This window comes from Brachyhypopomus gauderio, chromosome 6 (assembly GCF_052324685.1).
Source record: "Brachyhypopomus gauderio isolate BG-103 chromosome 6, BGAUD_0.2, whole genome shotgun sequence".
NCBI lineage: Eukaryota > Metazoa > Chordata > Actinopteri > Gymnotiformes > Hypopomidae > Brachyhypopomus > Brachyhypopomus gauderio.
Genome location: NC_135216.1, coordinates 12,946,674 through 12,959,027, shown reverse-complemented (window position 1 = coordinate 12,959,027; position 12,354 = coordinate 12,946,674). Strand labels below are relative to the sequence as shown.

The window sequence follows — 12,354 nt, the reverse complement described above, 5'->3', positions numbered from 1 at the left end:
GGTATGCGGCGCGGGGGCGAGGAGGAGGAGCGGTGGTGCCTTTTGCTGGGACGCAACGCCTTCTTAGGCCGGGTGGCGTATCCTGGCATGTTCGGGTGTCTCTGGTCGGCTCGTCGTTCTGTGACGCTGGGCGGTGACAGACGGACGAGACACAGAATCCGTATTTCGTCTTGACAGACGTCACTTTTATTTTACAATTATTGCGCAATCGGCGCACGAATACTAAACAGGTACACACAACGTGTAGACTTAGACAACGACGAGCACAGGACACTGCGCGAGCGCACATTAAATAGACAAACCACAGTAGCCCCACGTGATCACGAGACGATTCACAGGTGAGACTTATTAATCACACAACAAAACCCTACCCACGTATATACACTGACGCAGACAAAGCACGTGGACTACGTTGACACACGCCCAAAAGGGAGGGGCCGGGGTCCTCAACGTGACAGCCGTGGCTTTGTGGTGGTGGTTCTACTCTGAGGGGGATCTGATGCAACCTTAAAAGGAAAAAAAAAAAACAATTTCAAAGACTTTATATTAACCATTGCACCAAAACATTTACGATTTATGTCACATTCATATAACAACTAATAAAATCACAATACCAACCTTTGTCATTGTTTGCCTAATTAAATTAGCAGTTATGTTTAATGAATCATCTTCCATATCCATCTTTGGTGGTTCTGGAAGTTTGGGTCCATACAGGGGTGCATTCTTGTCTGCTATACCCATTAAGTCCAGACTTTCCTCCATTTTCCTCTTCCTGTTCTCCAAATGTGCTGTCCTTGGTATAAGCCTTGGTGCAGTGACTGATGGAACTTGTTTTTCTTTGCCCGTCACTCCATCACAGCCATGGGATGCCAGATTTGGCTTGTGTGAGTTCTGTTTGTAAAGGTCTGTGCCAGGGATGAAACTATGTAGAGATCCCATCTTATCCTCTGTAGGTAATTTTTTTACTAGTAGGCGTTGAGATTTAACTGATTCTTTAGAAGAGAAATATTGCTTAGGGGCATCATGCTGGGGTGGTAAGGGCAACAGTGGAAATTCAGAATAAGTGTCAAAACTAGAGACCTCTCCTTGGATTCTCTGAGAACTTTCAGATTCAGAAGCAGACAATACGTGTGCCTCTTCACATGCAGAATTTGTTGTATTTGTGGATTGTTCTTGGTGAGATTGCTTGTCTGTAATAAATGGGACATTACATATTTTCAAGAAATTGGTCACATAACTTCAAAATGTAATTAGATCCCAAACAAACTATGAGAATCCTACCTGTTTTTTTAGTTGCCCTGTTCACATATCTCCTCCGGTCTTGTAACTTCTTTCTTGTGTCTTCTACAGTCTCATATTCAGGTGCATAGCACACATGAAGCAGCCCTCCAAAGAAGCTTTTCTCATCAGTGTTGCGTTTGGCTGCCCTGATTAGAACAATACACCTTGTTATATATTTTTTAATAAAACAATCCCAGCTGTGTTATTTGTCATATTATTTACCTTGCACTTGTAAGCTTTTGGAATTTGAGCAGGTAAACTTCAGTGAACTGTTCTGCTGGGTATTCATCAAGTGGTCTGTATTCTTCAATGACTCCATAAAGAGCAAACAGTTGTACCAGCTCAGCCATCACACCAATAGCAGGTACTCCTTGCACCAATAAAAACCGAGACTCCAGGTTAATTGTGTAAACCTAAACAAAAGCAGGACAAAACACAATTGACACGTGATTTTAAAAAGTCTTCTAACCGCAGGAATACAAATATGTAGATATTAATGTCGGTGATGTTTGCCTCATTAGCTAGCACGCCACCGCAGCTAATGTACAGACGATTCTAGTAAATCCAGATAACTTTTTTGTAGGTTTACGATAAAAAAGAAGAAATTAAACTTTGACAGCTTTTGGTTTCCTTCCCTCCCTATACTTTGGCCGTGAGCTGCAGACGTTTTGTTGTTGATGATGTTTGTACAACTGAGCTTTACACTTAATTGCCATATAATTTTATAAGTACATATTTTGGTCGCAACAGTCTAACAATATATATATTTATCCAGCGAAAAATGGACTCTTCAAAATCTGCTACATGATTGAGGAACCGTTGATCGAGTACTCGGCAGCTCGAGTGGTCGTGTTTGCCATAGACCACTGACATGTCTAGCATGTGTCTTACACACAGGCTAACATTAGCTAGCTAGATACTTGGCGTAATTATCCCGAAGTAGCGAGGTTTCTTTCTGTCACATGCAATGCTGGGGAGCTATGGCGTACAACCAATTACTCTGGCCTTTAACAACTCTAAAAACTGCTTTCTGCACTTGTCTGCAAACGTAGTCACTCAGCTCTGTCTGCAGGAGGTGCGTGTTTAATATCTAGTGTGAGTTCTTAGCATGCTCAACTCCATCTAATTCTGTTGTCATCTGTAGAACCAGGTTCTGGAGCTCTCGTGTGGACTCGAGAGACCCGTGTTCCTCAGCTGGACAAAGGGCCGGACATCATCCCAGGAGCACAGAGTTGAGCTGAGCAGACAGTTGGGGGAGACACTGGGCTTTCAGGAAGGGAAGCAGGTGACTTGGCGTGTTAACGTGCTAGCCAGAAGTTTGGAGACGTTTGTCATGAGCGTTGTTACTGGTTGTGGGAGTGAAGGAGTGATCTGCTGCTTGACCTGTTTCAGGGATCCCTGCGACCATGTCATCAGGTGCAGCCGGTTCACCAAGTGTTTGTAGAGCCTCTCTCCTCAGATGACTGGGAGATATTGGTAAGCCCCAGTTTGCTGTAGAAGCAAAGTGCATAAAAAATACACACACGTATACATACATATATGTACTTTTAATATACAAACTGGCTCCTCTTAGTTCCCATTAATTCAGAAGCACTTTGCTTGCACAGCTGATGAAGGACCTCTGTCCAAAACACCATATGTCTGAAAATCTAGCGTACTTTACTACAGTGTTTAATATCTATATGTATCTTACCTTGTACATTGTAGTTTCTTACCTAGAAGCTTTAATTTACTGGTTTTGTTTCCAGGAGCTTCATAGCACCAGTTTGGAGCAGCACCTTTTAGACCAGATCCGAATAGTATTCAGTGATGGGGTGTTCCCCGTATGGGTTGACCAACGCACTGTCATCTACATCAAGATAAGTTAGTATCCCCAGACCTTTGAAATAAAGCAGTGATCTTAATCTCTGAAGTACAAACTGAAGATTTGTCTGTCTTATCCATGTAGTCTCCCTGTCGCCGTCTGTGCCATATGGCCGTTTGGAGCGGTACACTGAACTGGTGGTCTCCCCCAAGTTTCCACGTGGAGGCAAACAGATTCCCCACGTGACCACAGTGGGTCCAGATCCAAGCAGCCCAGTCCAGCAGAGGGAGCAGAACTGTGACCTCACATCCACCTCCTCCATAACAACAGACTCTCTCCATGAGTCCTTTAACAATCGGGCAGGCCACTGGGGTGGAGTAGCTGATCTGAGGGGTCTGGTGAGATACATGTTCCCAGGCAGATTTGAACCCGTGAAAGAGATTCCAGAAGTCCCTACCATACCTGCCATCTTCCAGGACTGTATTCTTCGAGTTTGTGGATCTCCACCAGGGGCTATCAGCCACCTGGACTCAAGTTATGGAGATGTTCACCTGTTACCATGGGACCATCTGGAACGTGACCATTGGAGTACTGGACAGGCGGTCTTAACCTATGGTAGACTCTCTAAAATCTACTCTCCTAAAGAAGTGAGGGAGCAAGCCAAGCAAGCAGCAGAGAGGAGAAAGGGTGGAAACGACTCTCAGACTGAAAAAGATGCAGAAACCCCCAGGGAGGAGCCTGTGGTGGTCAGGATACTTTGCCATAATGTAGAGAAACTGCAAGTGGATCAAAGGTCCTTCAGAATGGGAGAAATCTACTGCGGGAAAGTTTGGGTGAGAACTTTAAAGTGGCAACTTCTTATCTTGGATCAGACTCAGAAGATGATTCTACAGCAAAATCGTAACAACTCAACAGTGTTTCAGCTGTGATGGTCCTTCTGTTCTTAATCCAGATTCCGAGCGTGTTACGTACAAGGTTGGGCGTGGACCCACATTCTGCTGTGAAAGTCTGTCCTGTGAAATGTATCCCAGAGGTGGCACTGGCTATTTCACTCCAGCCACTACAGCCATTAGTGAGTGAATCTTTCTTTCCTCTACCTCTCGGAAGCATATACCAGGTTTTTACTGATGTAGTAGCTGTGAGATGTTCATTTTAGTCTGGAATTGAAACAAGGTGCCTTCCTGTTTTGGTTTTGTCTCTCTGCAGGCTGAGAGTGAGGGAGAGGAGGATGTTCGTTCTGCCTTCCTCGGTTGGCTGCATGCTCGGAGTCACCAGCCGTTGGCGTGTCTGACCGCGCAGACGAGCACCGTCCTCCTGCAGTGCTCTGAAGGTAGGTTCTTACCTGGATCCATCTTTGTTTTGACACCAAAATCAACAACTTTCAATAACTCAAAAGGGGGGAAAATAAAAAAGCTTGCTTTTCATTTCAGAGAATATCAGGCCATTCATTTTTTATCCTGTAGCAGGATACGTAGCGTGTGAGGCTGCCTGTTTCATTTTTACCATCTTCAAATGATATCAGATTACCATAAATAAAGAAGCTTTTTAATCTGACGTTGCCACCATTAATACCAAAGTGCAGAGCCCAAAGCCAGGATAAACTACGCTCTTTCTTTACCACCCATCTGGTACTGTTTTCACCTCAGGAAAATCTGAATTCATCTTGACGGTACAGAAGCCTGAACCTGATTCCCAGACCAAGGATAAGCTCTTCCTCTTATCTACTGGTGTGCTCTACAAGGCAGACATCCAGGTACCGTGATGCATCAATGAATGGAAAACCTGAATTCTCTGCATCTTTTTTTTTTTTATTCCTATATGCTTTCTCTGCATATTCCTGTTTACATTCCATATGTGTTGTTTGGAGATAGGTAATGAAGGAGTGTGCGCCTTTAGACCCCACGACTGCAGGACGCTCTGGTGATGAATCGCCTCTCGCTGACTCTCCCTCCCTGAGTTCTCTTGGGTAAGTCACAAGTATTGTCTGAACTACTTTCACAACTGTAAAAACCACAGAAACCCTACAAAAAATGCACATAAACTTTTGCTAAGGTTATTAAGGTATTTATCGAAAGTGAACACAAATGTTATAAACTTGAATTGGGAGAAGTGGGGGACAGTGGCGAAGGCAGACAAATGAGCACCAGGGCAAACGATGTCCCACATATGTGGAGTTCTTGATGGGTGTGCCTTTTGTGCATTGCGGGCCCCTGGCCAGAGGGGTGGAGGAGGCGGTTGCTACTGCTATGGAGCACATCTCCCACAGTCTGATGAGAGGCCCCCTCTGCTGGGAGCTCGTGTCCATGGGCCCTGGCCTCCGGAGTGGGGCCCTTCTCATCTCAGGAGCCAAGGTGACCATGTGACACTAGACTCGTGCTTGTAGTGACACCATGTTTTTTGTTGTTTTTATGTTTCGGTACGTACTATTTGAGTGACTAATGGTATGACTGATCTCTTGTGGCGGTTTAAAGGGCAGTGGAAAGACTACTCTCTCCAGGGCTCTCTGTAGGAAGGCAGCGGAGGAGATGGACGCCCACGTCGAGGTGCTGGACTGCAGGAAGCTCAAAGGTACCACGAACATTCGTGCGTCCTGCTTTTCTGTCCTAGCACACGCGAGGAGCAAACTTCAATGCTCAGGGCTTACGGCGTTCTACGTATTTCAGGCAAACGTGCGGACACGGTGAGGCAGAGGCTGGGGGAGGTTTTTGAGCAGGCAATGTGGAGGCAGCCTTCTGTGGTCCTTCTGGATGACCTGGATGAAGTGACGGGGGCAGCCGCCACGGCCGAGCAAGAGCAGGGCCAGGAGGCTGTACTGCGTCTGCACATCGCGCAGGGTAGGGGACCCCTCACCCACTTCCACTAATGGGTTCAATCGTTGGAGCGCTGTGGTCTGACTGAGGCCTCGTGTGTCTGGGTGTGTTGCACAGGCCTGATGGACTTGGTGGACGAGGCGGTGGTGCGATGCAGTCTTGTAGCTCTGCTGGTCACGGCACAGACTGAGCAGTCTCTTCACCCAACGCTGACGCAAGTGCAGGGCTCCCACTTCTTTCAGAGCTTCTGCAAGATCCCCACACCAGACCAGGTCAGCTCACAAAGATCTCCACACCAGACCAGGTCAGCTCACAAAGATCTCCACACCAGACCAGGTCAGCTCACAAAGATCCCCACACCAGACCAGGTCAGCTCACAAAGATCCCTACACCAGACCAGGTCAGCTCACAAAGATCCCCACACCAGACCAGGTCAGCTCACAAAGCTCCCCACACCAGACCAGGTCACAAAGCTGCTTACATTCTTGATCGTACTTTGTGTTGACATATGACCATATGGGTTTACTGTTTTTTTGTTGTTTGTTTGCTTTTTATTTTTCTTAAGATCAAGAAATGAGGCTGCAGTTGTGTCTTTGATGACTTGAGACTTAATTATATTCAAAATAAAGTTTTGCATTATTTGCTAAGTTGTTTAGTTTTTGTATGTAGCTACATGAAATCTGTATGGTGGGGTATTCAGGTCCAGAGAGTGGACATCCTTAGATCTCTGATGAACAGTAAGAACATCACACCTGAAGACTGTTCAGGCCTTGATCTGGAAGGCATCGCCATGAAAACCGAGGGCTACCTTCCTCAAGACCTGAACCTTCTACTGGACCGAGCTGTCCATGCCAGTGCTGTACACGGCCGAGGCGATGGCACCAGTGAAGGCAAGCGTTCATCTAGTCTCCCCTTCCAGCTGTAATGCAGGCGATGTTCTTGTGAGGGTGTGTACAGCTATGCCGTATCGTCACTCAGGTGTGCGTGTGTTCTATATCAATAGTTCCCGAGTATTTGATGGTATAACTGTTTAGAATGAAAAGGAGATTCACAGCACATGACTTTTCGTCCTGTAGTGCTTGTCAAATCTTTGGTTTTGTGTTTTTCTTCCCTCCAGATGACTGTCATGATATTGTTGCTCATGGCAGGGCTGGTCACCAGCGCTGTGCACTGTCCTGATGGAAGACAATGTCAGGAGAGAAATACATGCTGTTTAACTAATACAGGATATGCCTGCTGCCCGTATCCCTCTGTAAGGGTACATTACACTGTCTCACAAGTACTCTGGAGTGTAGTAAAAAATGTGGTGATGCTCAGATAGGTGTGAAGGGATCTGTTCAAAAGAGCATGTAACAAAATGAAGAGGACTTTACTACACTGTACTACACTGTGGTAGCCTGAGGCGTCACCTGAAATCGCCTGAACTCAAACATTCTATGTGGAACTGTGTCAATATGTTGTAAGTAAATGCTAATTAAAAAGTAATGAATGTCTTCTTTTAGGCTGTCTGTTGTTTAGATAAGGCCCACTGTTGTCCACAAGACTATCGCTGTGACCCGGAGACAAAGAACTGTGTGAAAAATGGAGTACCATGGTACAGATTCCCCTCGTCCCTTCAGATACCAGCTGAAAAGCCCAAGAAAATCTCTCTCTCACCTCAGGTAAAGTCTGTAGGCAATTTCTGGTCTACTGACCCCTATGATCCAGTTAATTTAATTGATTTTACAAAGTATTTTTGTATGCACGATTCACAGTGTGTATGTCAGTGTCTGGTAACATTGTACCCATGGCAACACTGACGTTTGGTGGTAATTGTACCACCTCTAAATGACTGCCAACTACCAGTGGGTGGTGATTACTGGATATTTTGAAATCGTGGCATAACCCCTTGTTTTGAAGGAAGGAAATTATATTGCACATCCTAACAGAAACTGATTTTGGCTTTATGAAACAAACAAACAATTTAATCTGTAAAACAAATCAAATGGATTTCAAAGCTCAATATTTACTAATTTAGTGATGGAAAACATGTCCAGAAGAGCCCAGTATGGATGTTCTAGTCCAAGATAGTACATGTTTACATTTCTGAGAACACTTTTAATGATTCTTACATACACCATGTACTAATTTTCTTTTTAAATAAATTTTTTAAAAATAATTCATTGACATCAACGGTCAGGGAATTGACTGTTAGCCTGTTAGTGTACACTGTTAGTTTCTGCTACATTTGGGTGCAGGCATCCTTAATCTGAAATCCGTATTTCAATCCGTACAAATTATTGTATTGCAATGTGCATTATAGAAGCAAGCACATTTTAACAATTTTTTCCATCTGTACATTGAATTGATTTCTCATTATTACATCTAATGCAGGCTGGGGTCATACGGTGTAGCAGTCGCTTCTACTGTCCTGCTGGGCACACCTGCTGCAAGGCACCAACCGGCCAGTGGGGATGTTGCCCATATCCTCTGGTAAACTTCTCATTCATATGAATATTCTCTATAAACTGATTTATAGAGCAATAACTATATATGGTATATATTTAGGGGACCATATAATGGTATGGTGGTATGTACTGTTAAGCTTGCTTGTTTCGAGTGGCATTGTTTTTGGTTTGTGTTGTCTTCCATTGCTCTGTGTTCTCTTTTGAAGGGTCAATGTTGTAAAGATGGGAAACACTGCTGTGAATACGGCTACGACTGTAACCCTACATTCTCCCAGTGCAAGAAGAAAAACTTTTTAAGTGTCCCTGCTCGTCCCCACACAAAGGCTTTGCTCCTTTGAAATCCACGCTCAATCAATAGGAAAATATTTAATATTCACAAATGAATAAGAAAACTGCATTTATCCTTGTAATGCATTTAAATCCACAAGCTTGCCATCAGATATTTGCTATATTGCTGAGAGATTCTTCCTTCACATCTCCAGTGAGAGCAGTGTGTGTAGATTCACACTGGATGATGTTGCTACTATTTTTCTATGTGTATAGCTACTGTCTACATAAAGATAATGCCTGAAACCAATGTATCAGTCCAGATGAATCGTTTCATATATCAATGCTGGCTCCCTGAGGCCTAGTAATGAGTTTGTCTGAACATGTATTTTGGGCTTGTGTTTTCACCTGCTAAACTGTTTCTAATTTTCTTAAACATTTTCTCGACACAGTAAATTTTGTCACTAATGATTAATTGTCGAATTAATTTGTGAACAAATGTAGTCTTTCCATACTCTCAGGTCTTTAATTAACGCAAGCTTTTGGTACACCAAAATCCAAATAAAAATGGTAGACACGACAGCTCTTCAGTGACGGTCTATCGAGGTTCCCGCGATTCTTCCGGCACGTGCGCTTGGCTTGAGGTTTCTATGACAACAGCACCGTCTGCGCTTTCAAAGCATCAGCGATGTCGGCAATGAGCAAGAAGTTAATTCAAAACTTGGCCGAAACTTTGTCTAAACACGTTAAACATTGTAAGTACTGAAATTATTGATTTGAGGAAATACTCGTTTGTCATGGTATTGTTTATTATCCCGTTAGTCAGCAAGGTTAACTAGCCAGCAGGTAACTAAAGCTAAATGAACTAAAGCTAACTGAACTAGCCCTTAGCTCATTTGGCTTCTTTAAACCTAGTTTGCGTTAAGTCGGTGTTCTGTGGAGTGAGATGTGAGTTTGCATCATCTTTCATTTTAATAGGATCCCTTTCTGAAATTACCAAGCGTGTTAGAAAGTGTGAGCTATAAACTGAACCTCAATACTCTTGTCCAGTTAATAAAACAGAGGCAGAATGCCTCATAAGGCTGTACAACACACTACTGGGAGACCAGGCCGAGAGAAAGGTTGGGACCGGTCTGGACCGCAGCACATTCAGATACATATTGCACAATACCTTTGGACTGACGGACGACATGATGATGGACAGAGGTACGGGTACAGGTGTCTTAGCTGGAGGTTTGCCTGCGGTGTAACTGAATGTCTAGTAATCATTGTACGGCGCACAGTTTTCCGCGCATTTGACAAGGACAACGACAGCTACATCAGTGTGAAAGAGTGGCTGGAGGGACTGGCTGTCTTCCTTCGAGGGACTTTGGAGGAAAAGATCAAGTGTAAGATGGTAAGCAGATGCTTTTTAAGGAATAATGATCCCATAGTTCTAACGCCATGGCTCTTTTTGACATGACTAGACTGTTTTGACGTATACGACTTGAACGGAGATGGTTACATATCCCGGGAAGAAATGTTTCACATGTTGAAGGACAGCCTGACCAGACAACCAACTGAGGAAGACCCAGATGAGGGCGTTAAGGACCTAGTGGAAATAGCACTGAAGAAAATGGTAATACAAATACAGGGCAGTCACGTTATGAAAATAGCTGTCAGACATTGAATTGCGTAGTTCAGTTAATGTGAATGGGTTTGATTATTTAATCTGCATTTGATTTGGACATATAGGATTATGACCATGACAGCAGACTTTCATATGCTGACTTCGAAAAGGCTGTGAGAGATGAAAATCTGCTATTAGAGGCTTTTGGAACATGTCTTCCTGATCCAAAGGTGAAATAACAAAATACACATTTTAAGGTTTACATGTGCCATTTCACTTTAAAGGTTCTTGTTGCAGCTGTTTAAAATTATAGAATAATATATAATGATAATAAATACATTAGTTAATAATCCTTTTGTTTGTTTTACAGAGTATACAGGCTTTTGAGCAGCATGCATTCCAAGACACACTGGAGCACAGATTCACTTGAATAATGTGTAATAATAAAAAATAAACAAAATTTATTTTAAAACAAAACTCTGCACCAGTAAAGCATTCATTTCTGAGGTAGTACACATTGTAATGCTTTTAAAATAATGTATTGCTGTAGAAATGGTGGGATAAAATGTGATTAAATTCTTCGCCGTTGTGACGCTGGGCGGCGACAGACGGACGAGACACAGAATCCGTATTTCGTCTTGACAGACGTCACTTTTATTTTACAATTATTGCGCAATCGGCGCACGAATACTAAACAGGTACACACAACGTGTAGACTTAGACAACGACGAGCACAGGACACTGCGCGAGCGCACATTAAATAGACAAACCACAGTAGCCCCACGTGATCACGAGACGATTCACAGGTGAGACTTATTAATCACACAACAAAACCCTACCCAAGTATATACACTGACGCCGACAAAGCACGTGGACTACGTTGACACACGCCCAAAAGGGAGGGGCCGGGGTCCTCAACGTGACAGACGCCCCCTCCAAGGGCACTACCCGTCCCGGGGTGCCAACAGGACCGAGTGCCCCGAACCCACGACGATGGGCGGATCCGACGCGCTCAGTCCTGCGTCTGGGAGGTGACCGCCCTTGGTGAAGCGTCCGCCACGGACCGCCTAGAACACCCTCCCTGGGAAGACGGGGGAAAAGACGGAAGACACATTAAACGGAACGTTCACAAACACACACACAGGCACGTTCACACACAGTGGCACAAGAGGGAAAAACGGGTTTGGTAAACAAAGGGGAAGACTGACAAACACGGGAACACACACACACGACATGGGCGCCAGGCTGCGCGCCAGCAGGAGAGTGATGAGGGACGAGAGGTCGGGAGCTACTGGTGCAGTAGGCGCTGCGGGTGGCGGTGCTCCTCCTGCAGTCCCTCCACCGGACGCAGCGCGGCTGGCGGACGTGCCCGGCGCAGCGCGGCGGGTGGACGTGCCCGGCGCAGCGCGGCGGGCGGACGTGCCCTGCGCAGCGCGGCGGGCGGACTCTCCCCCCAGCTGGTCGTAGGGGATGTCCCTCTCGCCTCGCGACCGCTCTCCGGAGTCGGCTGTGGGCTCTTCCACCTCCATGTCTTCCGCCTCGCTGCCCCGGCTCCAACTCATGGGCTGCTCCGGACTGCCACCCCGAGAGCAGTCCATGTTATCTCCTCCGGAGCGACCGGAGGGTGCACTCCACCCTCCCTTTACCGTCCCAACCGAACACTCAGAGGGGGGTGGACTGACCTCCTCGGAGTACACGTCGCTGTCCGTGCACTCTGAGACGTCCGAGTGCACGGACCACGGACGTTCCTCCTCCTCTTCCTCACCGTAATCGGCGGGGTCTGCCGAGTGCTCCGACGGAGGGTAGTCTCCGATGTCGACCTCTTCCCCCTCCCCTTTGACGGAAGAGGAACCAACGGGCGGAGGGAGGTAGTCCTCTTCCTCGGACTCCTCCTCCTCCTCTGACCCGTAGTCGCGTCCGGAAGCGTCTTCCAGCGACAAGGGGTAGCCCTCTCCGTCTCCACAGTAGTCCACGGTGGAGGTATCGTCCAGAGACGGGGGGTAGTCCTCCTCCTCTCCACCATAGTCCACCGTGGATGCGTCATTCATCGAGGGGGGGTAGTCACCCTCCTCCTCCTGCTCCTCCTCGGAGTCCTCCTCTCCGAACTCGCTCTCTGGGGTGGACTCGGTAGCACCC

At 45.9% G+C, this 12,354-nt stretch overlaps 3 protein-coding genes across 5 annotated transcripts; 2 read left to right on the top strand and 1 right to left on the bottom strand.

Moving 5' to 3' along the window:
* Positions 1-446: 446 nt before the first annotated feature.
* LOC143516348 (RNA-binding protein 48-like) lies at positions 447-2,012 on the bottom strand. Its single transcript, XM_077007899.1, has 5 exons — positions 1,893-2,012; positions 1,504-1,694; positions 1,282-1,427; positions 619-1,190; positions 447-506 (listed from the first exon to the last, which is right to left on the bottom strand). The coding sequence occupies exons 1-5, from the start codon at positions 1,995-1,997 to the stop codon at positions 447-449; spliced, it is 1,074 nt and encodes a 357-aa protein (XP_076864014.1). The 5' UTR covers positions 1,998-2,012.
* Positions 2,013-2,214: 202 nt separating this feature from the next.
* LOC143516873 (peroxisomal ATPase PEX1-like) lies at positions 2,215-7,550 on the top strand. Of its 2 annotated transcripts, XM_077008746.1 has the most exons (16): positions 2,215-2,356; positions 2,426-2,566; positions 2,674-2,757; positions 3,030-3,144; positions 3,230-3,918; positions 4,038-4,157; positions 4,292-4,415; positions 4,732-4,838; positions 4,957-5,051; positions 5,304-5,436; positions 5,557-5,653; positions 5,749-5,919; positions 6,013-6,167; positions 6,596-6,785; positions 7,013-7,147; positions 7,398-7,538. In XM_077008746.1, exons 1-15 carry the CDS (start codon positions 2,249-2,251, stop codon positions 7,072-7,074), a joined length of 2,391 nt encoding a protein of 796 aa, XP_076864861.1. In that variant the 5' UTR covers positions 2,215-2,248; the 3' UTR covers positions 7,075-7,147; positions 7,398-7,538. The 2 variants fall into 2 exon arrangements, with proteins under 2 accessions (XP_076864861.1, XP_076864862.1); XM_077008747.1 differs by lacking the exon at positions 7,013-7,147 and having other exon boundaries at positions 7,398-7,550.
* An 844-nt stretch (positions 7,551-8,394) lies between these two features.
* Positions 8,395-10,766, top strand: LOC143516885 (calaxin-like). 2 transcript variants are annotated; one of them, XM_077008767.1, is made up of 7 exons: positions 8,395-9,364; positions 9,525-9,557; positions 9,660-9,815; positions 9,893-9,997; positions 10,076-10,227; positions 10,344-10,448; positions 10,589-10,766. In XM_077008767.1, the coding sequence occupies exons 1-7, from the start codon at positions 9,298-9,300 to the stop codon at positions 10,646-10,648; spliced, it is 678 nt and encodes a 225-aa protein (XP_076864882.1). In that variant the 5' UTR covers positions 8,395-9,297; the 3' UTR covers positions 10,649-10,766. The 2 variants fall into 2 exon arrangements, with proteins under 2 accessions (XP_076864882.1, XP_076864883.1); XM_077008768.1 differs by lacking the exon at positions 9,525-9,557 and having other exon boundaries at positions 8,400-9,364; positions 10,589-10,756.
* Positions 10,767-12,354: the final 1,588 nt, after the last annotated feature.

Coding starts and splice junctions, on each gene's coding strand:
- LOC143516348 (XM_077007899.1), bottom strand. CDS start 1,997: ATGGCAATTAAGTGTAAAGCTCAGTTGTACAAACATCATCAACAACAA. Junction 1,695..1,892: donor GGAAACCAAAAGCTGTCAAA/GTTTAATTTCTT, acceptor GCTTTTGTTTAG/GTTTACACAATTAACCTGGA. Junction 507..618: donor TTAGGCAAACAATGACAAAG/GTTGGTATTGTG, acceptor TTTCCTTTTAAG/GTTGCATCAGATCCCCCTCA.
- LOC143516873 (XM_077008746.1), top strand. CDS start 2,249: ATGCTGGGGAGCTATGGCGTACAACCAATTACTCTGGCCTTTAACAAC. Junction 3,919..4,037: donor TCTACTGCGGGAAAGTTTGG/GTGAGAACTTTA, acceptor TTCTTAATCCAG/ATTCCGAGCGTGTTACGTAC. Junction 5,654..5,748: donor GGACTGCAGGAAGCTCAAAG/GTACCACGAACA, acceptor TACGTATTTCAG/GCAAACGTGCGGACACGGTG.
- LOC143516885 (XM_077008767.1), top strand. CDS start 9,298: ATGTCGGCAATGAGCAAGAAGTTAATTCAAAACTTGGCCGAAACTTTG. Junction 9,365..9,524: donor GTCTAAACACGTTAAACATT/GTAAGTACTGAA, acceptor CTTTAAACCTAG/TTTGCGTTAAGTCGGTGTTC. Junction 9,998..10,075: donor TTTGGAGGAAAAGATCAAGT/GTAAGATGGTAA, acceptor TGACATGACTAG/ACTGTTTTGACGTATACGAC.